The 27,841-nt window shown below is 28.7% G+C and overlaps 1 protein-coding gene across 2 annotated transcripts; it reads right to left on the reverse strand.

Moving 5' to 3' along the window:
* Window positions 1-27,841, reverse strand: LOC107451815 (coronin-2B). Of its 2 annotated transcripts, XM_087166287.1 has the most exons (12): window positions 27,682-27,841; window positions 26,213-26,410; window positions 25,487-25,603; window positions 20,778-20,930; window positions 20,075-20,239; window positions 16,103-16,222; window positions 14,383-14,487; window positions 10,529-10,738; window positions 7,569-7,682; window positions 6,654-6,823; window positions 4,053-4,203; window positions 1-2,285 (listed from the first exon to the last, which is right to left on the reverse strand). In XM_087166287.1, exons 1-12 carry the CDS (start codon window positions 27,718-27,720, stop codon window positions 2,151-2,153), a joined length of 1,677 nt encoding a protein of 558 aa, XP_087022413.1. In that variant the 5' UTR covers window positions 27,721-27,841; the 3' UTR covers window positions 1-2,150. The 2 variants fall into 2 exon arrangements, with proteins under 2 accessions (XP_087022413.1, XP_087022414.1); XM_087166288.1 differs by lacking the exon at window positions 7,569-7,682.

Consider the following 27,841-nt stretch of genomic DNA (forward strand, 5'->3'; position numbering starts at 1 on the left):
TTTTATTTTATTTTTTTGTCATAACATGTAACAAAAAAATAACATCCCAAAAAGCTTGCAGATTTAGTTGAACTGAGAAAATCCACTTTTCTAAAAGTAACTCTAATAAATTAAAACAAAAGGAAATGCATAGAAGGAAAAAAAAATGCTGTATAAGACATTTATAAATATACATAGCATTATAAAATATGTATATTTCATATATTTGGTAGGCCCTTAACTACATAATGGTTGCTTGTTGGAATGTCAAATTCAAACTTTAAATAAAGCAGTAGTTGACAAATGAAAACTTGAAAAAGAAATGCAAATACCTCACAATTTGAAACAGTATTTAAAACAGACAAAGTAATATTTGAAACAAAAATAAAATAAACAATACAAAAATAAATATAAGCTAACAATGCAAGTTTTATAAACATAAGATCAAACATTTGAACTGACATATTTTTCGCATTCAATTTTCAACATTCATTTTACAACAGAATTGTTTCCTCACAAACAACTTCGCTTAACACTTTTATTGTAAAACAAACAATAGAATATTTTGTTGCCCAAATTAATAGAGTGACAATTTTGTTCAAAGTTATAAATATCAAATTTAATTTTTTTTTTAAATGATATAAAAATCTCTTTAGAAATTTTTTATTCTTTTATGTTGAACACAGTTTAAGAATGATTTCTATAGGCATAACAATTTTTCATTTGGTAACTTCATATTTTTAATATTAATTTTCATTTATATATGGTCTTAATTTTTTTAAATGGCTTCAATGATTGGCAAAAAAATGACAAAAATACTTAGCATAAATTAACGACTTGCTGAATCTTAATTTATTGATTTTTGTCTAAAAATCCTGAAACAGCTATAAGTACTAATATTTGGAGCAAATAAAGTAAGAAAACACAGTTACCTAAAAAAATAGGTAGCATGTTTTTTCATCAAGGTTCCATATTTTTTATTAGTTGTTTACTACATCAATTTTTTAATTTCGGGTTTCATGAGCACAAAGAGTGATTAGTAAAATTTTTTAAAAACACCAGCTAATTGCTAATAATTCTTTTATTCATCATTATTACTACTATTAGGAGTTAAGTCTGAAAACAGCTGACACAATTAAAACAAGCATTTGATGTAATCTCAAAATAAATTATAGAAAAAGGAAACTTTTACTAAAAAACTTCAGGGTTTCAAATAATTTTTTATTAAATTTTTCTTTTAAATTAAGTCTTACTCTGAGCAAATGGTTACACTTATTATTTACCTTTGAGTGCACTACAAGTTTTGTTATGCTACAGGCATGTTTTCTTAAAGATACGTACAGTAACATTAAAGATATAATAATATAATATCTCTATAAAACTATTTAGTTATTCATAAATTTATTTCATATCTTTGTGCTCTAATATTTGTTACCAATGCAGAATTATTATTTTCCTACAAAACTAATTTAAAATTACATTTTGAAACAATTTATTGGCAGCAACAAAAAATCCAAACATGATATTTTAATTAGATTTAATCAATTCAAGCATTTATTGAGGCCTTTAATGTTTTGAAAATATAAAGCTTGTGTTTTTTCATATTATAAATGCTTAGATAATGAGCTTTGAGTAATAAAATAAGCATTAAACATTTATTTTTAAACTGTCTAGCACATTGACTTTCATTATTACTGATCTATGAAAACATCAGTTAACACATTAAGCAATTTAAAAATAGATTTGAAATTCCAGAGTAAGAAATTCAGTATTTGACATTCAATCATCTAACGATCTTCAGAGTTATGTTTTCAGTAACAATAGACTACATGCTCATAGCTAGCAATTTACATAAACTAAGTTGCTGAATCTTCAACATTTTTAAAGCTAAAAAGTTTACTACAAAAAGGCTCAAAAGCATTTTTATGCGCTTGAGGTTTCTAAAAAAGATACAAGAATAGAGCTTCTTTATAAAAATGAGAAATCTAAAGAAAAACAAGAAGACAGTACTCAGATTTCTCTTTCAAAAATAATAATAATAATAATAAAATTCAAGAGAATAAAAATGCTAATAGAGTAAATATCACTTGGATAAAAAGAATTAAAACTAAATATACACAAAAAGTGTCAAATCAACTTATATACAAAATAACATAACAAGATATGAATATTCAATTGTCATTGCAGAAATTATTCTGCAGAAGGCTAAGTTTTTCTTCGAGCTCCTTGATTCGTTCATCTTTTATTTGCAATTTATTTTGCAGTTCTTTGACAAGAGAAGTTAATTTCTTGCAAGTCTCAGGCAACTGAAAAAAGAAGAAATTCTAAATCATTCATTCTAAGTTAATTTAATATTTCTATTTATAAAAGATAGGACTTTCATCTATGAACTACAGGCATTTGTAGTTTATAGATAAAAGGTGGATCTTTTACAAATAGTCATGGTTAAAAGTCTAATCAGGCACATGGATTTTTGCCTCATTTTGACAATAAAAAAATATTGGTTACAAGCACAATAACAAATTGTTTTTATTATAATGCAGTCAATCCTACTTCCATTGCTTCTGCATCTTTCGCTTTAATATGTGTACTGTATTGTTTTGATAGTCTTATCGCAAATGCTATTTTTATAATGTTAATAACACCCATTTAGCTCTATTTTCAAACAGGCAGAATAAATTAAATTTGATAAATATGACCTTCCTAAACTTTAATAACTCAAAAACTGTTCAATTAATTTCATCCAAATTTCTTAATTTGCAATTTAAAATTACATTCTTTGAAATTAAGTTAAAATTTGTAAACCTTATAATTCTTTTTTTTTTGTTGTTGTGGTAATTAATAAATAAAATAATAAATAATTATGAAAAAAATTGCAGAATTAACTTCGGATAAATGAATTTTATATTTGTATGCAAAAACTTTATAATTCACTCTAAACTATCTCGATATATGATGAAATACACAAAAAGTAAAATAAGAGGTCCAAATTTTTGACTGCTCCCCTGCTTAAACTATTGCAACCCAAGTTTAAGCAAGATAGTTCAGAATGCAGCTACCTTCTATATTTTGAGTGCCAAGAATTAAAATCAGTAAAAAAAAAAAAAAATTAAAAAAAAGAGTTTGTTTATTCAGAGAAAGTACACTTTATCTTTCATACTTAAGGTACTTTATTTTAAGTATGTTTTGCGTAATTTAAAATATTGTTTCCGCTAATTGATTACCATATCTATGGCCTTGTATCATTACAATAAAGACCTAGTATCAGATAAAAAATTATTCAGGCTATAAAGGCATTATTAGATCCTATAGAATTTCCTTACATTAAGTAAAACTCTGAAAATCCCACCCACCTTTCCACCAAAGAAATTTAATATAATTACAAAAAATAAATAATATTAAAATAATAAAATTTAATCAATGTGATCAAATTAATTTTAGGCCAAATCTTTCAACAAAAAATAAACATCTTTTAAGTACTTTTGAAGCAGTCAAAAAATATTTTTAAGCACTATATACTTTAACAAAATGAAACATAATTTTCAGAATTTGCATGATCATAATAAAATAACTAGTTTCTGACAAAGAACTTTTTTCTTGATTATATTAGCCATTATGAAATGATCAAGAGATTTTTGGGTTCGATATCAGAGGGTGGAAAATGAAGCTTGACATTGAAAATATCTTGCAAAATGCAGCAGAGTTGCACATGAGAATGCAATAATCTCACAGATCCCAGCTCAGCATACGCACATGCAGACTCGCAAGTATTTCTTCAAACATGTAAAATGATTGGCGCTTTCATACGCTATGGACCGACTGTACGCCGAAAAAGATTGTAGTTGAATGAATTGTGAAAACGTTGAACAATAAGAAAAGTACGCTTTTGCGTAATATGTGGCAAAAATTGACATGGTAAAGAAATAATTCCCATTTTAAAAAAGGGAAAATTATTCACATTTTAAAAAAAACCCAATGAAAAAAGCATTTTTTAAAAATGCTATGCACCATGCAATAAGCCATTTGCATTTCTTTCAATGAATAAATGGAATTATATGAAGTACAATACATACGTCAGAGTCTTTAGAAAATTCGCTGCAGCTGCTATCATCTTGTTCACTAGAGCTGTCATCTTCGATGGTGACAAAACTGGCAACAGGAAGAGTATGAGAGATTATATTAGGTTCAAGCTGCCTTGGGGACATTTCCTGCCACGATGAAGTACTGAGGAAAAACATTATTATTAAAAAAAAGGAGTTAATTATTTCAAATCACTGATTAGAGAAGAGTGGACTGAAAAAGCATTTAGGCTCTTGGTTAGCTGAATTAAGTATTTGCTAATGTCAGTCAATAGTAATCAACTAAGGGTTTTGGCTGTAATGATATCAATAACAATTTATCTTAAAAAGGCTAAAGTACAACAGACTATATGTGATAGATCACATTATTTTGCTTTACAGCATAATTTAAATCTTGCTTTATAGCAGATATTTTGCAAACTTTTGAGTAAATTCCATAACGTAAACAAAGTTCATATTTTTTTAATATGGTACACTGATATTCAATATCAGTGTTTGGAAAGTGAAAAATAAAACAGCATAAAATGTTTTTTCCTATAATAAAATAAAATAATAGCAAGTTATCTACACATTTTTTTGCTTACTATTTTTTCACTATAAAATTTATTTATATCTCATATTTGTAAGCAAATCTTCGATTTAAATTATTTTAAGAAATATTTTCACCCACAAAAACTTTTTTTTTAAACATTTTTGAATTTGACATCTATACATTTTTTTAAATACTATGTTAAAATTTAGGTAATTTCTATATTTTATTGAAATGTTAAATATAAGTTTCATGCACAGAAAATTGAAATATTGTGATTACTGCATTCTTTATAGAAAACTTATTTCGCAAACAAAATACTAAAACCATAACTGAAATTGATGAAAATGCAATGGTAGTAAATCAGCATCAGTTTTAAAACTAAATTCTTATAAAATGGTAATTATTTAAATTGGATTACGTTAAATAATTTATCAAATATACATAAAATATATTATAATAAAATATAATAATTAAAGAAAAAACATAAAAGCAACATTGAAGATTTCTATTATATTAAAAAACAATATTTATGCAAAATGAAACAAAATGTTTTTTGAAATATTAGATACTTAAGTTACTTTAGAAATATTGGCATATCTCATGCAGGAATCATTATTTTGTACTCAAATTATTTGAATCACTATAAGTATTAATTCAGTTTTTATAATGTATATGTATAATGGGATATATTCAATTACTTTTGAAAAAAGCAAAACATTTAAATTATGTAAAATTTTGCTTTGTAGCAGATATTTTACAAACTTTGAGAGAATACCAAATCAGACACAATCTTTTTTGTTTAAGATAAGGAAATATGAATACAGGTGAAGCTTTAATGAGTATGGCATACTGTGAGAAGTCTGCTATTACGGCAATTTTAAAGTCATCCCCAAAATAGTGATATTAAAAGAACAAAAATTATATGTTTATAACAAGTTTAAAATGTCTAGCATTCAATTATTGCAATATAGTTTCCTCAATAAAACGAAGTGAAAAATGAACATCAATTAACCTTATTTAGTTCCTAAAGCCTTAACCTTTATGCTTATAAAATAAATGTGTGTAAGAAATTATCAGCCAAATTGCCTTCCACTTTAGGAAAGAATAATTTTTCTACATATAGGTAAATCTATCACACACTAAAGAAATATATATATTTCAAATCAAATTCATTTACTTTTAAATGCTGATGAGAAGCTATTTTCCCATTTGAGATTTGTAAAACCATCTGCTAAAAACTTCAAAAAAATACAAGAAAAGAAAAAATAATAATAATAAATAAAATAAAAAAAATACAAATGACAAGCTTTGTTTACATAAATGTGGGTAACAGTAAAGGTTAGCATAAGGTAAAAAAAAAGAGCCCAACACTGGGGAGCTATTTTCCCTTGTGTGTTATGTGTTTATTCATTTGATCATTTCTCATCAAATTTATTTGTAGAGATAAACGAAGAATTTATGAATTTAGTTATTTATACTCAAAAAAGTTGAAGTTTATGACCAATTCTTTACATTAAGTAAAACTCTGAAAACCCACCTTTCCAGCAAAGAAATTTAATCAAATTAATAAAATTATGAAAAATAAATAATATTAAAATAATATAATTCAAACAATGAAATCAAATTAGTTTTTGGTAATAAGCTAAATGAATTTCCTTCAATAAATCAATCTTAATCCCAAAAGTATTTTAGCATTACACTATTTAAAAAAAAAAAACTATCTTTATATAATTTTCCTCAAAATAATAATATTTTTTTAAATATTTCAAAAGAAAATTTTTATGTAACTTTAATTAACTCTGATTATAAAAATTCATTTCATTTACATTACTTTGTAATGAATGAAAACTCATGCTATCAGAAAATAACAGCCCCAAAAAAAGTCTATAGTATAAAGAGTTGTATTTAATGATATTAATGGACAATGTAATAATGGATAAACTATGTTACTAACAGCAAAATGAAAAGTCCATGAAGTAAGCACATACATTATAAGAAACTGTTTAGGAATAACAGGAAATATAAATTAGAACAGAATATTTTTAGGATAATTTTTTTTTTACTTGTTAGGATGAGCATCTTCGTTGCCCTTTTTCTTCAGATCTCGGTAATCAACTTTGTTATCTTCTGAAATGAATATAAACTTCCTCTCATTGTTTCTGTCTGCAGTTATTAAGTACTGACGATCTGGGTTATAAACCACTGGTTTATTAGTTCTGGCTCCAGCCCCAGTCTATAATATTTCAAAACATAAAATACAATTCAATTTAAAAAGAAAATAAAATAATTTCTAAGTTTTTCATTAACATTTTATGGTTTCAATAATTGAAATGAAAATTTGTGGGCCTTGATTTGTGGTGCAAGGGAGAAAAAGAGAATGATTAACTTAACAATCATGTTTTTTTTTTTACAGTATCAAAAAAGGAGATTTTTCATACGGTTAAATATATGACATAAAAGGAAACATTTTGGAGTAGTAGCTAGGGACATTTCCTTCTTATTTAAAGGTAAACCAATAATGAGTTTAAAATTCTGATAATATTAAAATTCTAGCAGTACTAAGATTTTATATAGAGGTGCATTCACTACATACACAGAGACAATTTTCTCAAGATGGAAGAAACAAAAAATAAAAGTTACTCACACTAATAAACTATTTTAAATATGTTGCTTCAAAAATTTATCCCAATGCTTGATTGAACAAAAAACCAGGATTAAGCCTTTTACTAAACCTCAAGTGAATGAAAATGTAGTGCAGTATTTGTAGTAATATTTAAAAAAAATTAATTGCCAAAATGTTTGACATTTTAAAGAAAAAAAATTCAAAAATTTGTAAGATTTGAATATTTTCTATGAGCATGGAAGATTTCCCCAAAAGTTGGGAATCCTCCAATTTTTTCATAAAAGCTGGCAGCTATGCTTTAAATTTTTTTTTTAATCTAGTGTTACTACTAAACATACAAAACCTACTACTTTACCTTCATAGATATCAGAATAGGATTTCTGTTTTTTCCATTCAGCCATTCTCTAGCTGTAAGTGATGGGGTAGGCGCAGCAGTGTCAGGAAACAAATCTTCTTGAAATTGTTCAGACTAATTAAAAGTAAGTTTTGAATATAATAAATAAGTAAATATGATAAAAATATATCAAACCAGTTACAACATACAGTAGAGCGCCGATTATCTGAACTGCTCAGGACCGAATGTGGTTCGGATAATGAAAAGTTCAGATAATTGGAAAGTTGTTTAAAATCCGGTTTAAATGATTATTATTTTTGCACTAACTTTCCTTCACACTTTTTCTAGGCACTTGACTGGCAGTACTATCTAAAATAGCTCTGGCATGTTTAAAAGTTTGTTTTTTTAAATTTTTAAATATTTTTCATTTATTTATTTAATTTTATTTTTCATTTTGAATTTTCATATTTCAGCTTTTTATAATTTTCTTGACAATTACTGATTTTACCATACTTTTCTTTATTTTCCATTGCAAAAGAAATCCAGCAAAGACTTTTGTTTCAAAGAAGATGCTCTTTTTTTAGCCGTCATATATCCCTTATTCCTTTCAAATAAATCAACTGAACCGGATCAGCATCATATTGATAGTCTAGCCAATTCATTGCAATATCTAATGAATTGCATACTTCTATATGAGAAGGTCCACTATCTTGAACTTGATCACCTACTTCTTCCTCTTCACCTGTGGATTTTCATTCAAAATTTTAGCAACAATTTCATCATCATTTAAAGTTTGAAATCCTGTGTCGTTTTCAGTGTCTTGACACTAGTCTTCTATTTCTTCTGCTGTATAACCTGGCATCTTTTCATCCGGAAGATCTACTGGTTCAGAAACTTCAGTTTCATTTGTTTTACTGTTAAGAATTTTATTCCAAGATTTAAGATTCTAAGCACGGTAATCACTAATCATTAACCATAAGTGACGACTACCTATCTCTCAATTGTAGAACTTCAGCACCTATTTATTCATAAACTCCTTCCGCAATCCAAAAATTGTAGACGGTCAAAATGAAGCTCGCATTTTTGGAAGATAATTTTCAGTTGAAGAGGGCTAAAGGGGTATGTAGGTTTAACTGTATAAAAATACATGTATGCATGGCTACGATCAGAAAACTGTTAAAAAAAAGTTTTAAATTAAATATGGTCCTCAGATGTAGTGGGTATTATTTATTCTTCTAAATTAAGAAAAATTGTCGCTAAGTTAAAATATTCTAAACTTTAAAAAGAAAAAAGAATTCGGACATAGTTCATATAATTGGACGTTCGGATAATAAGGGTTCGGATAATCGGTGCTCTACTGTATTTTTGTTACTTAGTGAATAAAAAGTGGAGAATAAAACATAAGAGTTTCATTATTATCATCAAGACAATTACAATAAGACATCATGACACGAATACATTGACAGACGGAAGATAAAACACTGGACTAAGTAATTTACCCAATCAAAAAGGGTATTCTCTGTTCCAAAGTAGAAATCCCCTGCATCTTAGTAGAATTTTCAAGGGTATAATTACAAATTTAGTTGTAAATATGGTGATTACAATATCATATTAATATTCTATTCCTTTGTGTTGAATTTTTTTATCCTTTCCCACATGAACAAAAAAGGTAAAAATATCAAAGTTTTTTCATGTGAAAAAAAAAGGAAATATTAAAATTTTTGTAAGTACCAATTTTTAAATTTTTTTTCTCCTTCCCCAATGCCCACCTGTATAAAAATTTCGTCAATTCAAGCATTTACAAGGCAGATTTGTTGACCACTCTTTTCAAGGGAGCCATATTATGTGGGCCAACATTGCTCCCACAATGTAAGGACAAATAGTACAAAGAATGAACGAACATCCATGCCTTGCCCAGGATTCGAATCCAGAACCTTTCTAATGCGAAGCCAGTTCCTTGACCCTTACACAGTCTCATCGGCATTTTTAAAAGTTTTAAATGTTTTCTTTTAAGAAACAAAAGTATCCTTCAAGTTCCTAGTACTTAACATGCTATTTTACTAGAGGTATTTCACTACTTCTACCTTCTAAGCACTACAGCCTCTTGTAAGTCAAGTCTTTCATTTTCTACACCTGGCATTAATCCAACATTATGGACCTCCATCTGTTTTAGATCCGGTTATCTTGAGGATACTTTTGTTTCTTTTCACTGTTTCCCCTACTATGTAGTTAGGGAAATTTGTTTTGGCAAAGTGATCAACTTTGTGCTAAACCCCCAATCAAAGTCAGCATTCATCTTTGTACAGTATCTCCCCTCTGATCTGGGTTACTCTGCCTAAGCTACCCTAAGATAACACCTCAGTAACCCCAAACACATTTTTTAGTGAAGTTAAGAGCAAGAAGCATTCAAAGTTTCAGTGATTTTATAATATGCAATAATCTATACATCACATACATATTTTTTAGTATGAGTCTATTTTTAGATTAATGAATTTTCTGCTCCAAAAATGTAATAAAATGTATTTCGTTAATACATTTTTCTATTTATTTTCATTTACATATTTTTAGCCTAAATCATATTAGGTACTAGTAAGGGAGATAAAAAAAATTATGAAGTTATGGAAAGGAGCATATTGTCAATATATCAACCCTTCCCAAATAATATCCTGGTTACTGGAAATTAGTACAAACATATTGGTTTCAATGGACAGTAAAGATAACATATAAAACTTTTTAAAGGATCAAAAAACTTCTTCCCAGAATTCAAGTTTTTCATTTTCTTCAAGAAAGAATTCTTTTCAATTAGTTAAGTTCCCAATAATAACTCACTCATTGTAAAGTATAATATCCAAGTATTTGGTCAAAAGTTATTAGATTTTTAAGTTTCTTATAATTTTAAAACTGATCTATTTTTTATATAAATTGTATAAGGAAATTGCATCATAAATGGAAATAAATAAATTTACTTATTAACAACTTACTTTTCTCGGCACAATCATAGAAATAGTTTCACAGAGTGGCTTGACAGCATGCAGTTTATAGAAACGAAATACTTCACAACGCAAAACGTCCAGACCTCTTTTGGGCATAATTCCTAGGCCCCGCTGAGGGAAGCCAGTCAAAAATTGACTCAAATAATGGCACCACGGTGGCTCGTTAACTATTTCATAGTAACGTATGTTTCCGTCACCCTAAAATAATTAAAAAGAAAGACTTTACTTAATTGCAAAAAAAAAAAAAAAAAGATCAGTTTCAACTTTATTTGTTACAAATTTATGTAAACACATAAAATTCAATTTTATGAATAAAAATTATTAATGTTTTGTTGCACTTATGCCAAATCAAATCCTTACAAAGCTATAATAAGCTTTCTTTTCATAATGTGTTATTAATATTCTTGAACTTTTTTGTTGTTGTTCCAAACAGACTTAATTTAAATTGACATTATATTGCAATAATATTACAATGCATTATTATTATTATAAAGAGCCAAACTTTCCTTATTTTTAAAAAAAAAGAATTTAAAAATTAATGTTAAATGCCTTTATACTCCTTTTTTTAACTTCAAGAAATTAGCTTAATACTTAATAGCTTAATAAATTAGCTTTTAGCTTAGCTAAAGCTAATTTATTAAATAAATTAGCTTATAGCTTAATAGCTTAATAAATTAGCTTTTAAATACTTATAATAAAAATAATTTAAATACTGTGACAATATTTGTGACACTCAATATTCTTTCAATTTTAAAAATCTTTTTAATTAATTTATGAAATGCAATTTTTAATAATTTAAAGTTAGCATATAAGAAAAAAATAAATTGTTAAAAAAATTTGAAAAAGGAAAGAAAAGCAAACAAAATGTATGCTTTTGAAACAAAGAAATTTTAAAATAAAAAATTGGTTATTAACAGGAAATTTGAGAAGCTTCTCAATAAAAAGGAAAGTTTTTAAAAAAATATTCCAGGTCTTTAAGAATTCTAGCAGGCTTTAAAGTTCATCAAAATATTCTGAACAGAACAGTAATTTAAGCACAGTTGCTTACAAAAATAATTTTAACAAAATAAATTTACAAATTATAAATAAATTCCTACTTCTAAAATAAAAACACATTTAATTATATAATTTTAATAAAACGCTTTTCAGAAATTAAATATTTTCAATGTATCATATGTATAAGACAAATATTAGGCGCAGTCCATAAATTATTACAAAATATAAAAGAATAACAAAATATACTATTTTAAGTTTCAAAACTTGTTTGTTTAGTCAGACAGTTTAAACAGCATCCAGTATAATTCTATTAATGGAGTACTGAATAATTCATAATAATTAGAGATCAATACATAGAACATTTTTACAGTGCTGTTACATTGAAAAAAATTATAATCAGTAACAATCAGTTAACATTTCCTCATACCAATATTTAATTAAAATTTGTAATCGAGTTCTAGACTTCCTTAATCAAATAAGTTTAAAGTAAGGTTTCAATAATCTTAAAACAAAAGCACAGTGAATGTGTTTTTCAACAATTTTGTACAAAAGTAATTTAATACTTCAAAAATCAACACTTTGATATTTGTTATTGCATTTGTATAAATAAGTGTATGAACCTTGAATTCTTCACCATAAAAATTTGATAATACAAAAGATTTACCTAGTATCTTATTCTTAAAATGACTGCATTCCTAAATTATGTTAAACAAAGAATCCTACAGGTAGGGTTATATGGTTGAATCATGTATATAATTGAGAGGTTCTTAAATTCGAAATATCGAATATTGCAATTTTTAAAAGCACAATTACATAAAATAAGCAATGTTGGATTGAAAATAAAAAACTCTCAATTTTTCAAAATTAATGAATCATTCCCAAAATAATGAAAAATTCAAACTTATGAACAGTTAAGTAATTATATACATGGTTTGTATTTGTAGTATATGGAATGGTCTGAACATACACAAAAATCAGGAATATCATGACAAAAAGATAAAAATCAGGACAAAATAATTTTGATCAGGAAAATCAAAAATATCAGGAGAACCCTGAGTTGTTCCAAACTCTTTATAGTTATAAAATAGCATATTATTCTTATAAAATAGATATTTTATCACTAATCTTCCAATTCAATGATTCACTGTTTATTATTTTAGTCTCTGAATAAAGAAAAAGAAGGAAATAAAAATGAAAATATGACCACCGAAGCCGACGTCTTCAGGGGGTACCAGCCCCGGAAGCCATAAAAACAAAACCATTTCTAAAGGGAGAAGCAAATGCTTAAATTAACTCCCTCAGTTTTGCATAGAAGTCCAGGAAAAAAAACATGCAATATAAATAACAATGTTCTTTTTAATGGTTTAGATTTTTATAAACAAATTATTGGAATTCCACAAGGTAATTCCTTTTCTGGGGTTTTTGCCAATATTTTTTTGCATTTTTTTGAAGCTAAATTTCTTGAGCATAATGAATTTAATGCTTTTAGATACATTGATGATTTGATTTTGTTTAATTGTGATAATTATAATTTTATTTATAGTATTTATCCTGGAGATTTAGTCTTGAAGAAAACTAATGAGGATTGTTCTAATGTTGAATATTTAGATTTTAAAATTGATATTGTTAACAGCTTTATTAAAATTGGTGTCTTTGATAAAAGAAAGGCTTTTAAATTTAAAGTTATTTTTTTCTGCAACTTTAATACTAATTTGTGTAATAAAATATTAAAAAATTTAGTTTTTTCACAATTGGTTAGAATCAAAAGTATTTGCAATAATGTTGAAAGTTTTCAGGAAGCTGTGAATAGTTTTTTAAATAATTTGAGTAATAATGATTTTCCTTTTAATTTTTGCAATGTTAATTTTTTAATTAAAAAAATGATTGAAGAATTTTAGGTTTTCATATTTTTTTCTTTTAACAGGGTGCAATTCAAGTCTTAACTGAGCCCCAGTTAAGCATTCTATTAATTTATTACATATTTCTTTCTCTTGACATTTTTCACTTTTTTTCTTCATTTGCGCATTGTAATAGAGGACGTTGTTTTCTTTAGGTTTTAGTTTTTTCTTCTCATTCGGCTTCCTTGAGAAATTGATGTCTGACCTGTGAATATGTGAGTTATTATTTTTCTGATGATTTTGTTTGAGTTTCTCTTCTTAATTTGTTATTTATATTACATGTTTTTTTTTTCTTCCTGGACTTCTATGCAAAACCATCGGGGTACTGAGGGAGTTAATTTAAGCATTTGCTTCTCCCTCAATTAGAAATGGTTTTGTTTTTATGGCTACCGGGGCTGGTACCCCCTGAAGACGTCGGCTTCGGTGGTCATATTTTCATTCATTTTCTTTTTCTTTATTGCTACTTTTTTCTGAAATTTCTGCTGCTTTTTAGCGCATTTTTTTCAAAGAAGTTTTTTCTATTTGGAATTTAAAATATTTGTGTTTTCTTTTAGTATTTAGTCTCTGAATGGCGCTGTTTGATTATGTAATGTATAACTTTTAAAAAGTTTCATTTCCCTACTCACCTATCCTCCATCTTGATAAAGCACTTATATTTACTAAATATGTTTATTTAACAATAAGCTCTTATTTTAAAAGATAATCTTAACTTTTTACCAAATTAAAAATGCCTTAATTCATTGAGTAAGTTACACTACGTATTCCTGCACTATTGAAGAATATAAAGTGAAGACAACACAAGTGAATATGCACAAGACAAAGGTAAGCAATATTTATCTCTGCTAACTTTTATTCACATAAGTGAATGATAACCAACAATTATTCATTAAAGAACATTATTTTGTTTGGGCCTTTAAAGAATGAAAGAGAAATAAAAGAATACTTTACCTTTCCAGCAACATACACCATTTTAGTATCATGATCATAGAAAGGGAAGAGAACACCAGAAGAAGAATCAATGTTCTCAATTCTCAGTGGAGTGTCCAAATTGTGCTGGAAAAAAAACAACATATTTTTTACTTTACAACTAAAACATTATTAATAAACTTTTTAAGGTGAAATATTTTATGGGAGGGTAAAGCTGAGGGTTAGGCCATATGTAACATACACTACTTCCCTTCTGGTTGTTCGTTTTGGAGAGATTGAACCTACATTTTTTTATAAATTCGTCAAAAAATCTTATTAAACATAATTTAAAATTCGTCAAATATTTTTTTCAACAATAATTCGAACAATTACCTGTTTATATCTGGAATTACAAAGTTGCTTAATTTTAAGGTAATATATTTCTTTTACATAAAAAGGCTGTTTTTATCCTCACTAGTCCTACTACAAGGGGCTAATGTGGGTGAACTAAGGTGCTAGTGACAAATTTGATAATTTATTAAGTATTCATTTCTTATAACTCAGAAAGGTATATAAAGTCAAAATGAGATCAATTGCAATCTAAGTCTTATTCGAGAATAAAAATCGGCATATTTTAATGTAATAGAGCATTTCAGTATACTAAGAAAGACATTTTAAACAAAATCAATACATTACAAATTACTATTAAATTTGATTTGTTTGATATCATGGAATCAATTTAAAGTTAAATCAGTATTAATAATCATAATTTTAACTTAGAAAAAAAAGGATAACATAAGGAGGGCATGGTTTAGTGATATTTCCCTAACTGGGGTAGCATTTGCTGTTTTAATTTAACGTATGACAAAAATTCTTCTTTAATTTGTCTATATTAAATTGTATTCTTTTAAAAAATCTTTAAATTTTCTTAAAACCTTTATGGGGTAAATTAATATAAAGGCTTTGTGCTAAATTGTTTAATAAATATTGAAATCATTAATTGTTAAGGCTAAGCAATTCAACAAAATCATTTTGATTTAGGAAATGCATAGCATCAAATGAGTTATATATTTAACCAATTTAACCAATTATTCCATTGAAAGTTGAATGGAGTCACTGTGGACTTAACCACACTACCCATATCACCATATGTCTACACTAGCTCCAGGAAGACACTTGTTTGGTTAAGCCTAATACTGGTTAATTGAAAATATACAGAGCAAAAGTTAATATCATAATAGGTAAAAATGTACAATTTTTAACTTATTTGCATCTTTTTTGAAATACTGACAATAAAATATTTAATAAAAGAGAGAATTTAAAAGTTACTTTTGCACCTTAAAAACCCACTTTCATAAATTTGAACAAAAATATTCAGTCAAATTACGCAACTGCATGGAAGTCTACGATATCTCACTGATAAAATTTGACTAAAAAAATATTAAAGATGGCCATTCTAGTCCCATGTCCTCACTATCCTTCCTCTCTGCTACGCTTTACAATTTTAAAGTAAAATTTAAAAACTTAAATCATAATGGCAGTAAATAGGTAATATCAAAGGTGAAAAAGGCAAAATCAGTTAATAAATACAGAAACACTTTTGAACAACAATTTCTTGATGGGCCATGACAATGTAACCAGGTTAAAAGGTGGCCGCAATTCAGCGATATCAACATTCTATCTCTGATCCCATGGGAGCTCTAATCATTACCATAAACAATGTATATTTTGAGCAGAATATGTAATAATAATAAGTGTTTACCTGAGACCATACAGCCCACTGTCTATCACTGAAACGAGAGAAACCTGTTGTGAAAAGGCGCTCAGTGTCTCCCAAGAATACCACTTTGGATGCTTTAGATCCCTGGTGACAGAGACCCTCCTAAAAGCAAAACATGAGCATAATAATTATATTTACTGCATACAGATTCACAATAAAAATGCATCACATTTATAAACCTTTTAACCAGGGAAAGAAATTAAGAAAATTTAGACACTGATCCAATGGGCCAGAAAGATAAAACTCCTACGCATTTTTCACTGATTCATTTACATGTCTCTGTTAGTATATATATAGGTTCAAAATGAAGATAAAACAAGGGAAAATTACAGACATATGAAGAAAAAAAAGTAATTTTCACTTAAATACAAACGTTTACATATCAAATTGAAGGTAATTTAGCGTAGAATTTAATGACAAAACAGAATTAAAATATCTGTATTACAAAAAAAGTTATTCTCATTTTAGTAGAACAAACAAACAAACACAAATCGTATTGAATAAGGACGTGTTTTGTAATAAAAGCGTACTAGCCAATCACAAACACTGCTCTTAGGACCACTCAAATGTCTGTAACTATAGTTTAGGTTATTTGGATGGTAAAAGAGTTTTTGTTGTGGAAACATTTTGCTGAATCATGCATACTAGTACAATTAAATAGAGTATTGTTGTTCTTGAATATTTAAAGTCCTTTTTTTTAAATTAAACTAATTTTAAACAATGTCATCAACAAGAAGAACTAATTGGACATTTACAAAAAGAAGCCGAATTGTCATATTAAGAGAAAATGGCTTCTCTTATGCTGAAATTGCAAGACAAGTTGGTGGTTCAGTGACTTGTTCTGGTGGATGAAAGTTCTGTTTACGTTATGAAAAATCGAAATCAGAGGAAAATAAAACCAAATCAGGCCGAAAAAAATGCACAAGTGATACTGCCGATAGAAAAATTAAACGGCTATGCCTTCAAGATAGAAAAATTTCATCAAATGCCATTAGATGTGAAATGAATGCAGCGGGTATTGCAGTAAGTTCAAGAACTATAAGAAGAAGGTTATCAGGATTTGGACTATAATCTATAATCCCAAGGAAAAAACTATATTTAAATCAAAAGCAATGCGAAAGACGAGTTAAGTGGGCAAAAGAACACATTAAATTGTCAGAAAATCAATGGAAGCAAGTAATCTGGAGCGATGAGAGTAAAATATCGTTGTTTGGGAGTGATGGTAGTAAATACGTGAGATGTAGAGTAGGTGAAGCACTTCATGCTGATTACATTGAAACAACTACAAAAAAAAACCAACAAATATCATGATTTGGGTATGCATGTCTGCAGATGGTGTGGGCCGAATTCAAGTGATTGATGGCATCCTGAATGCCAAAAATTACATCGAAACTGTCCAGAAACCAAAATTGATACCTTCCATCAGGGATCTCTTCCCCAACAACGCACCATTTATTTTTCAGCAGAATGCAGCTTCTTTCCACACAGCAAAAGTATGCAAAACATGGTTTCAAAATAAAGGCATAGATATATTACCATGGCCAGGAAACAGCCCTGATCTCAATCCAATTGAAAATTTGTGGCGACGTTTAATAATTCTTGTACGAAAAAAACGTCTATTCAATAAAAGACAACTTACTGAAGATATAATTGATTCTTGGCACCATGTGATTACGAAAGATGAACTCCAAACATTCGTTTACTCGATGAAAAGACGCTGTGAAGCTGTCTTAACAAGGATTATCCTATTAAGTATTGATTGTGTAAGTATCACTTTAAAAAAATGCAAATCTAAGATAGATCTTACTATTAGCTGCATAACTTTTTTTGTAATACAGATATTGTAATACTGTATTTATTATTAAATTCTACATTAAATTACCTTAAATTTGATATATAAACATTTGTATTTAAGTGAAAATTCTACAAGCACACAAAGGTAAAAAACATGGAAATTTTAAAAAAATGTCCACACTTTTGGCCACCACTGTATAAGGTAAGGTTGAAAGACAAGGAATTTAATTCAAATGAATTATAATTAAGAAGCGAGAAGATATTTTAAAACACAATATTAAACAGCGACAAATACTTTAAAGCAAGCGTTTTATTTCTGTATCTAATCTGTTGTCACCTTTTTTATTTAAATGTTAAACTTTTCTCCACTGTGTTAAAATTAAACTTATGTGAACCTTACATATATATATGTGTTTATATATACATCATTGTCATTAACATTTCCTTAAAACAGACATGCATTACCCGTTTTCAAAAAACATATAAAAGAAAATATGTTACTGACAAAAAATATGTTACAGAAAGTTTCACTGTATGAAGAAATTTTGGTATTTAGATACATTAAAAGGTTTTCAGTTTCAAAAAAGTTAGTAAACTTTAGAAAAATCAAAGTTTGAATGTTTTCTCTTTTAATGATTCCAATAATACACATACACAAAAATAAATGGATAAAAGACATTTACTTTTTTTAAATAAATAGCCAAGATTGGAATTATACAGTTATTATATGATAGTACACATTGTGATGTGCAATAGTAAACATCACAATGTTTACTATTGGACAATGTGTATCATGCTTCAAATTCTTTGAAATTCAAAAAAAAAAAAAATTATAATTAAAAGAGACCTCTTTTCTTTCATACAAATAAGCAATAGCTTATCTAACAAAGAAAAAGGTAATACTTCGTGCTATGTAGACTACAGCAAAAAATGTCAGTAAAGCACAAATGAAAGTACAAAAAATTGGTATACTAAACATACTATTTTGACGTTTAGACATAGAGGAAGGTACTTGTTTATATGGAACTAAAACTAGTATGCCAATGTTTTGTACTGTCATTGGTGTTTTATTCATTTTTTTTTAATCATTTGTGTTTTATTCATGTTTTTCTTATCATTTGCGTTTTATTCATGTTTTCTTTAAGAAATAGCTCAGTTTACACCAGAGATTGCCAAACACTCGATTGCAAGCTACTAGTAGCTTGGGGGAATATTTTTCGTAGATCTTGCCAATGCTTCAGTTAAATGACCTTGACTCTTTCATTGAGTAAAAAACTAAATATGAGATTCTTTTAAAAAAAAAAATAGGTAGTTAACTCACAGTAGGACTTAAAAAGTGTGATAGCCCAGAAGCTTCATGCGATCACTGATTTACACTATTTACAAAATGTGATCATAACAAGTGAAATGCTGATGTAGGAAAAAGAATGAAAGGTAAAGACTTAGGCTAAATATTCAGCCTGAACATCATTCTAACATTTTCTGCATCTCATCTGAAGGTGGATGATCTCCACAATGAAAAATAGAAAATAGAAAAATTGCTCTGCAAAAATTGAAGGCAGATTTACTAATTGAAATCACTTGCTTTGAGTTGTTTACCCAATGGATATGGGATATATATTTTGCTTGCCCACCGGACTGTATAGGGTTCAGGGAACATACCTTGCATCAGAAAGGTTCTGGGTTCGAACCCTGGGCAAGGAATAAATGTTCTTTCATTTTCTGTACTATCTATCCTTACTGTGGGAGCTACATTGGCCCACCTAATATGGTGCCCCTAAACGAGTGGCCAACAAATCTGCTCTGTAAATGCCTGAATTGACGAAATGTGAACGCAGGTGGTCATTAGAAATAAATATTAAAATTTAAAAAAAAAAATATTGCACTTTTGAGGCTTCTGGTTTAGAGGATTAGGATTTTTTATTGTTAAATTTATAAAAAAGAAAAAAATGCAAAAGGAACCCCCCCCTCTTTACAACAGTTAGGAGACTATTTCTTTTCTTCTTCTTTATGTGCATCCCCTTCAATAGTATTACAAAGATAGTCAGCAAAATTAATTGAAAATTAATAGTTTTTGAATTTTATTTTTTTTCAACCCTCAACTGCTTTTGAAATTTGATGCTCATAAACAAAATATTTGACAAAAGTGAAGAACATTACCTTAATGACCTCACCACTTCGAGCGTCAATGACACGAAGTTTCTTATCTTTGCAAGTGGTAGCAATTAAACTTCCTTCTCGATTGAAAGAGAGTGAATAAATGGTGTCCGGATGACAGCATATGCTGTTTACGAGAGTGTTTTCACCAATATTCCAGACTAAAATCTAAAGAAAAAAATCTATGTAGTTAAATTTTATAGGATATTTTTAAATCAATAATGGGTAAGAGAGCATAAAAAATAAACGAATGAATACACTAAAAAAATGACATATTTAAATTTAAATACAAACAGTTTATGTTCTACAAATGAACCTGAAATATCATCTTAAAAAAATTATAGAAATTTTACATCGATTGTAAAGTTTCAAGCTTTAAAATTTCATTGAAAATTATCAACTGTCAGTTTATCAGAAAAAACTTTATTTACTCAGAATGAAATTATAAGTAATCATTATATTATACATTATTATTAATATATTATTACTAATATATTATTATACTATTATTATTGTTTGTATTAATATTAATATTTTTATCATTTTTATTCAATTTATTATTGTTATTCAATTATTTGCAATAATAAATTTTTTTTTCAAAAATTGGTAAAGGCTGATACCAATATCAATAACCAAATAACATACAAATAAATATCAAATTAAATTTATTGAATATTATTAAATAAAATATAAATTCAAATCTCACGGAATAATCAAAGCCAACACTGAACAATATGTTCTCGGCAGTTGGATGCCACACAATGTATCCAACTCTCCGCTTATGACCAGTCAAATCCATAATCGGTTTATTCATATTAGACTTTTTCAAGCCATCATCAGGAATATACCAAATTTTCACCTACAAAAAAAATAAATAAATAAAGAGATATCAGTCATAGACTCCACACAAAATATTACCTTTCAGTCAGTTGAATATATTATCTTCTAAATTATTAAAAAAAATTATTTCAATTTTAAAAAAAAAGCATTTTTTCACCATATTTTAAAGCATATAAATTTTTTTGCCTGATCTATCACTGAAAATATTGTTCAACTATTTCAGTACTAAGGTATCATCATTCTCCTGTCATCTTTCTTTAGCATTGCCAAGAAAGCAGAGAAATAAATACTGTTCATGTGAAATACTTTTTGGACAATGGCATATTTTGTTTCTTTTATCTGGATGTTGTCCCAACAATTGAACTATCAGATCCCACATGCTTAGTCTTGAGATCCCACAAGTTAAAATGATGCATTAAAGTATCTCAATCCCCTCCCCCACTGAAATTTCCTTTCTACACTGGTTATCATAAATTAAGGAAAAATCACAAAAATAGCGATAACTCTTTCAAAAGTAAGCCAAACCGTGCAAAATTTGCATATGTTGTCCACTAAGAGTAGCTGAGTAAAATTGCAATATGCAAATTAGTGGCGCTGCACTCGGCTTACGTCATCTGCCTGGAGCATAAAAGTCCAAGTTTGAGAGAAAGCACACAAATTTTACTGTGATTGCGACATTGAAAATCTGAGATAGCCAATTCGTAATAATGACCTCTAGGCATCATTTGCCTGAAGAACTACGATGGAGAGCCATCGGGAGACTAGAGGCAGGGCAGAGTCAATCAGAAGTGGCCAGATGGCTAAATGTGAGTCCATCTGTGGTTCATAGACTTTGGAGGCAATTTCAAACCACAGATTCGGCATCTAGGAGGTTCAGTCAAGGACGGCCAACTGTTACGACCAGTGCCGATGACCGATATTTGACATTAAGTGCACGCAGGAATAGAACCGCTACTCCGACACATCTTAGATCCTCTCTTGCTGCAGCCACCGGAAGGTTGGTGTCAACGTCAACTGTGCGCAGAAGGCTCCACGAAGGTGGTCTGTATGCGAGACGACCAGCCATTTGCGTGCCGCTCACATCACGCCATAGGAGAGACCGTTTGCAGTGGGCCCGACAACATGTCCACTGGACGTCAGATCAATGGAGGCCTGTTCTCTTTACGGATGAGTCCAGGTTTAGTCTAGAAAGTGACAGTAGACGTTATTTGATATGGAGAGAACCTGGGACCCGTTATCATCCATCAAACATCCGTGAAAGAGATGCATACGGAAGAGGCAGTGTCTGTGTTTGGGGAGGCATATCCTTAGGAGGGCGCACATACCTCCATGTCTTTCCAAGGGGAACCGTGAATGCTCAGGTTTATCGAGACAACATCCTTGATGCTTATGTGCGCCCATATGCCGGGGCAATTGGTGATTGCTTCCTGTTACAGGACGATAATGCAAGACCACACAGAGCTCGCATTGTTGATGATTATCTTCAACAGGAAACAATTACTCGCATGGAGTGGCCAGCTCGATCCCCGGACTTGAATCCTATCGAGCACGTTTGGGATGCTCTAGGGAGGCGTGTATCTGCCATCAATCCGCCCCCTCAGACCCTTGCCACGCTTGCAACTGCTTTACAAGAGCAATGGCTCTCACTTCCTATTGAACTGATAGACCGCATAATTGAAAGCATCACACATCGCTGTTTGTGCTGTATTGCTTCTAGAGGCAATCATATTCCATATTAAAGGTACTTTTTCTATTGCAAACCGATACTTCCAATTTGTTTATTTTATACATGTGCTAATTTCTATACTACTATTAATGTCTGATAATTTCTTTTTATGTTGTTTAATACCTTACTATGTGTTGTATATTGTGGGTAAGTTTCATAAAATTCCATGTGTAATTTCTTGAGTTATCGCGATTTTTGTGAATTTTCCTTAATTTATGATAACCAGTGTATTTTTAATCACTTTGAATCCTTTAGCTAAAGCTATGTTAAAAAAGAGAATAAAAATCTAAAGGTTGAGGTGTTCATATAAATCAAACTTTCATTCAGACTCTTGACAAATGATCAGTTGTGAATACAACAACTCCATAGGGCCAGGAGTCTAATAAGTATATATATATATTATCATGTTCCTTTTTTCTATGCAATAGGTGGTTTGCTCTCAAGAAGGTATTGCCTTATCTCCTATCAAACGATGGGGAATTGTTATAGGGAGTGAACATACAGAAATACAAGTGCAAACATGCGAAAATACAAGCCCATACCTGCCAACATAGAAGAAATAAAATAAGGGAGATACATCATGCATACGTACATACTTGATTCATCATGCATAATCATGTAAGTCAAAAAGAGAATTTCGAAATTGGAAATAATATAAGCACTCACATTTAGTGAAGTAAAAAATATGTATATAAATCTTAATCTAAAGAAAACTTTTTTAAAATATTATTTATAATTACTTAAACTATAAACACTCAACTTACTGTAGTACTGGTAATAGCACCATCCATTGAGGAATAAGAGAAGTATTTTTGCCATCAACAGATATTTTATCGCCAAAAATTGCTTTGTTTGTTCGATTTCTTCAACAAATACAGATAAACTTGAGAATGTACGGATAAACAGAAGATAGTCAAAAAATACAGGAGTCTTCGTTAAAAAACAGGAGACTTTAGAGGTATGCAAGAATCTATTCAGTATCATATGATTAGCTTGAATATCTGCGCAATTAGGAAAAACATTTTCATTTCTCTGTAGCTAAATCTGAAATTTATTTTGAAAGAGTATTTGAAATAAAACTTATAAAAGATCCTTATTCTTGAGCAAATCTCTTTTTGTTCGATAATACCTCATAAAGTTTTAATTTTGAAAGAAAAAACAAAGTTTTAGAGTCCAATCTTTAAAAATGCTGCGTTTGAAAAATACCTGAAAAACTTTGAAATTTAAATGACTCAGGTTGCACACATTATTAAAAATAGAGAAAAACTAATGAAATTGCGGTGGGAAAATGGAAATGAGAACCAAATTAGAACGTCTTCCAAAAACGGATCTGGATAGTTGTGAAACTAGGGTAACAGGATTTTAAAGCTTTAAATGGATTCGAATTTTGTGTGTAGTAAAATAAATTTTTTTTTAAAAAATCCCTTTTTTTAAAAGGGAAATTTTTTAGCACTAACTGTCGCAAAAATAATTGAAACAGAGCAAAAATCTACAAACGTAGTGTATCAAAGAGTGATTAGTTGAGCGTTGGATTCCGAATTCGAACTTTGTCTACCATAATAACATCGATATTATTAAAAAAATCATGAGTATATAAATAACTCAGCAATGAAAGACATCGAAAGTTTAAAAAACCAAAACAAAATTCAAAGTAATAATTGTCGAAAAAAGGAAATATGGTGGAATAGGCACAAATTGTGAATGATAAAGTAAAAACTTGAATGTGTGATTTAAAACTTTCCTAAGTGTAATAAAAGAAAAATATTGAATTGGTTTTTATGTCAGCCAAATAACTGCAAACAACTATACTGCATTGATTCATTGATTTTTTTGTTACAAATCTGAATTTGTAGCAAAATCCACACTCACAGTCATATTTTATTAAAAAATAAAATGATACTTATTTAAAATAAACATGAAAAATAGAATATCACTTCTAGAGTGAACTATCTTTATAACTTTCATAATTTTTTATTTATAACGGAATTTTTTTATTCTCAAAGGAGAATAGAAAAATCGCCACTATATCTCTCCCTCCGATATGCTTTTGAAAATAATTCTGCAAAAGAGAAGAAAAAAAACTTTTGAAAAACTTGTTGTGTAACTTCCACTATAAATATTAAATACCAATTCACTGGTATATAAAACATGTTAACTTATTTCTATCTTGAGGTACCCTTTGATAGATGAAGATTGACATGATCGATAATTTAATCCCCTAATTTTTTCTTTAAGAGCAAAATGCTCATATGATTAAATCTTTGGACGATCTAATACGGATAATCAACTAATTATTCCATAAACTCTGCAGAAAAGAAAAACCAAACTTTTTAAATTCCCAAATGAAAAATCTTTCTGCAAGAACTTTGCAACGATTTATGACAATGTTGCTTTGTTGCCACAAGCGTGGGTACCTGTTAGACAGTATTGGCCTAGTCTTGTTAGACTGTTTTATCACTTCCGATCCACACAAAAAAAAAATCCCTGCCCGAAATGGGAAAAAGAATTTAAGTATCATCTATAAAAAAGCAAGTTAATGTCTCATTAAAGACTCCTAGTTTAAGATTACAGATATACTCAATTATGGGTAAATTTATATTATAGACTTTGTGGTCTACTATTTTAAATGATGATGATGCCTGTTTGATGTAATCAAGAATTGATTTGTAATTGGTCAATGGTTATTTGCATATTTCTTTTATCTTGATTGCTCAGATTATTTCACACGTATTTTTACACTACCACCTTATTAACATTATTTTAGTAATTAAACTTAGTAAATGAACACAGCGTGCAGGTGTTTACATTAGTCAAAAAATCAGTAGTTTAAGTTTACGATCAACACTTACAGTGCAATCATCAGAGCTTGAAGCAATGATATTGTCGTTGAAAGGATTCCACTGTAAATCTAAAATAGGCCCATGATGTCCGGTTACTCTTCCAGCAGTGGCATCTATCCGACCAGTCTAAAAAAAAAAAAAAAAAAAAAAAAAAAAAAAAAAAAAACTAAATTTAAAGCAAAACAAAATTTGAACAACAGAAAATTAAAATGTATACTAGTCATTTTTTATATAGGGTTTACTGTTGAAATACATGGATTATCAAGGTCAGTTAGGGCAAAGGCTCCAGCAACAAATTATTGGAGTAGACAATGAAAAAAATTTCTTTATTTAGAGAATTCCACCTCACCAAAATATAAAAGTACAATTTTATCTCCAAACACGTTATTGGTTTCGCCGATATATTTAGAACTTAGCAGAAATATCACAAGCTTTAAGTTAACTCGAAAAAAAAATTCCATATAGAAATGGGGATTTAGTCGATAAAATGCCTTTAAGACGTTCCACGTCCCATGTTGAAGTAATTTGAAGGAACAAACCGTATATGCTGCATAGAGATCCAAGCAACTACACGTTTGAAGCTGTATTACTTCAAGGCAATGCAGCTGAAGAAGATCCAGTTGAATATGAAAGCTGACTACTCTTCCATGCAAAAAGTAATTTATATACATATACTACGCATACACACACGTCAAATTTATAAAAAAAAAACTGTAAAACTGCATATATACATACCATTTCAAGAGGAATAACTAAAAATGATCCACCACCAGCTGTTTCTGTTGCAATTGCTATGAATTTCGGATTAACAGCACAAAATGAGCTGTCATGAGCATTCTTCGTTATTTTTATGCCGTCGAAGCATTTGTCCTTTTTGCCAGCAGAGCCATAAACATGTTTGAATTTGCTGCTCCTGATTCCACGGAAGGACAACTGGAATAAAAATAAAACACTTACATAAAACCCAAATAAAAATTGATTTCTACGCACTACTTAGCCTGATTAGCTACAGATAGTAGAGGTGAAACAAAAATTAAAACTTAATCAGTATACAAAAACCTGTTGAGTTCAGTTTTGAAATATAAAAAAATTTAATAATTAAGTATAAACACTAAGAAGTATAAAGAGGCATTATTGCATAAAGAATTAAGTTTCATGTTGATTCAGTGATTTTGCATACATACGCACTATAGCCTGTTAAAGACACCGAAGTGGGGAGGAGACAAAAAACATGTTATGACAAGTTCCTTGAGACATGTAATTCTCTAATGTGAAATTAATAAAAAGGTGTACCTGCAGATTTGTGGGGAATTAATTGTAATTCCCCTCAGATTTAGCGAAATTGATCAACACAGATCAATACCTACACAGATTTTAAAAAATTCCTTTTTTTTCTTATTAACGAAAAGCTGAATGAGCTATACAACAATTTTAAATATAAAATTATACGGTTGCTCTTCCTTGATGTAGGTGTTTGATCAGTAGGAATTCAATGCCTTGATAATTCAAATATTATTCTTTTCTTGATTTATAGATTTTTTTTTCTACGTAGAAGTAATAATTAAGAAATGGAAGTAGGTATCAAATTGGTATTTTAAGTAGAAGCCTGCTTTTAGTAAAAGAGGAATAAAAAAATTTAGAAGTCCTGTGTCCTATGGGTGTACCCCTACTGTGTCGAATTTTAATTAATCCAATTCAAGTATTTTTTGAAGGATAAGTAGTATAAGTATTTTTTAAGCGGCATTTCAAGTATTTTTTTAAAAAATACTTTGAAAAATCTATCCTTATTGAAGGATATTTTAAAATAAATAGAAATATTAGAATTTTTTTTTCTTTTAATCTTTACAAGTCCGAAAACCCTAATGAGGCTTGGCGATTTTAGATGACACAAGCAAGGTGTGCACGTGCACTTAATTCGAACTTATAGTCTGTGCACTTAATTGGCACAAACAAACAAATATTTCCTAGGATGTTCTGAGCACGCACAAATATCAGGAAAATAACATGCCGAAAATAAAGACAAAATATGTTTCATCAGGGTGACTTTGAAAATTATTTAAATTATATTAAATAACAATGTAAAAGCGTACATACTGAATGAATCTATAAGTTACATAGGAAAAGTTTTTTTGCAATTTTTTATCAAAATACCAAAACATTTTTTTAAGCAATAAAACCCAACATATAAAGTTAGATTCACTCACCTTTCCTTCACACTTATTTATTGAATTAATATCTATCATTTTTTTCTAATAACTGTAATTCACTATTAATTTTATTTGTTTACACCCTTATGCAGAATGCAGAAAAAATTTTGCGTTTTTATTGATAAATTGATTGTGATGATAATAAAAACTGTTTTTA

This window comes from Parasteatoda tepidariorum, chromosome 6 (genome assembly GCF_982258835.1).
Source record: "Parasteatoda tepidariorum strain Cologne lab strain chromosome 6, Ptep-v5.0, whole genome shotgun sequence".
NCBI lineage: Eukaryota > Metazoa > Arthropoda > Arachnida > Araneae > Theridiidae > Parasteatoda > Parasteatoda tepidariorum.

Excerpts from the sequence above, each read along its gene's own strand:
- LOC107451815 (XM_087166287.1), bottom strand. The coding sequence starts at position 27,720 with ATGATAGATATTAATTCAATAAATAAGTGTGAAGGAAAG. Across the intron at positions 10,739-14,382 it reads TGGTGTATGTTGCTGGAAAG|GGTGACGGAAACATACGTTA; the intron begins GTAAAGTATTCT and ends TAATTATTTTAG. Across the intron at positions 2,286-4,052 it reads AATTTTCTAAAGACTCTGAC|TTGCCTGAGACTTGCAAGAA; the intron begins GTATGTATTGTA and ends TTCTTTTTTCAG.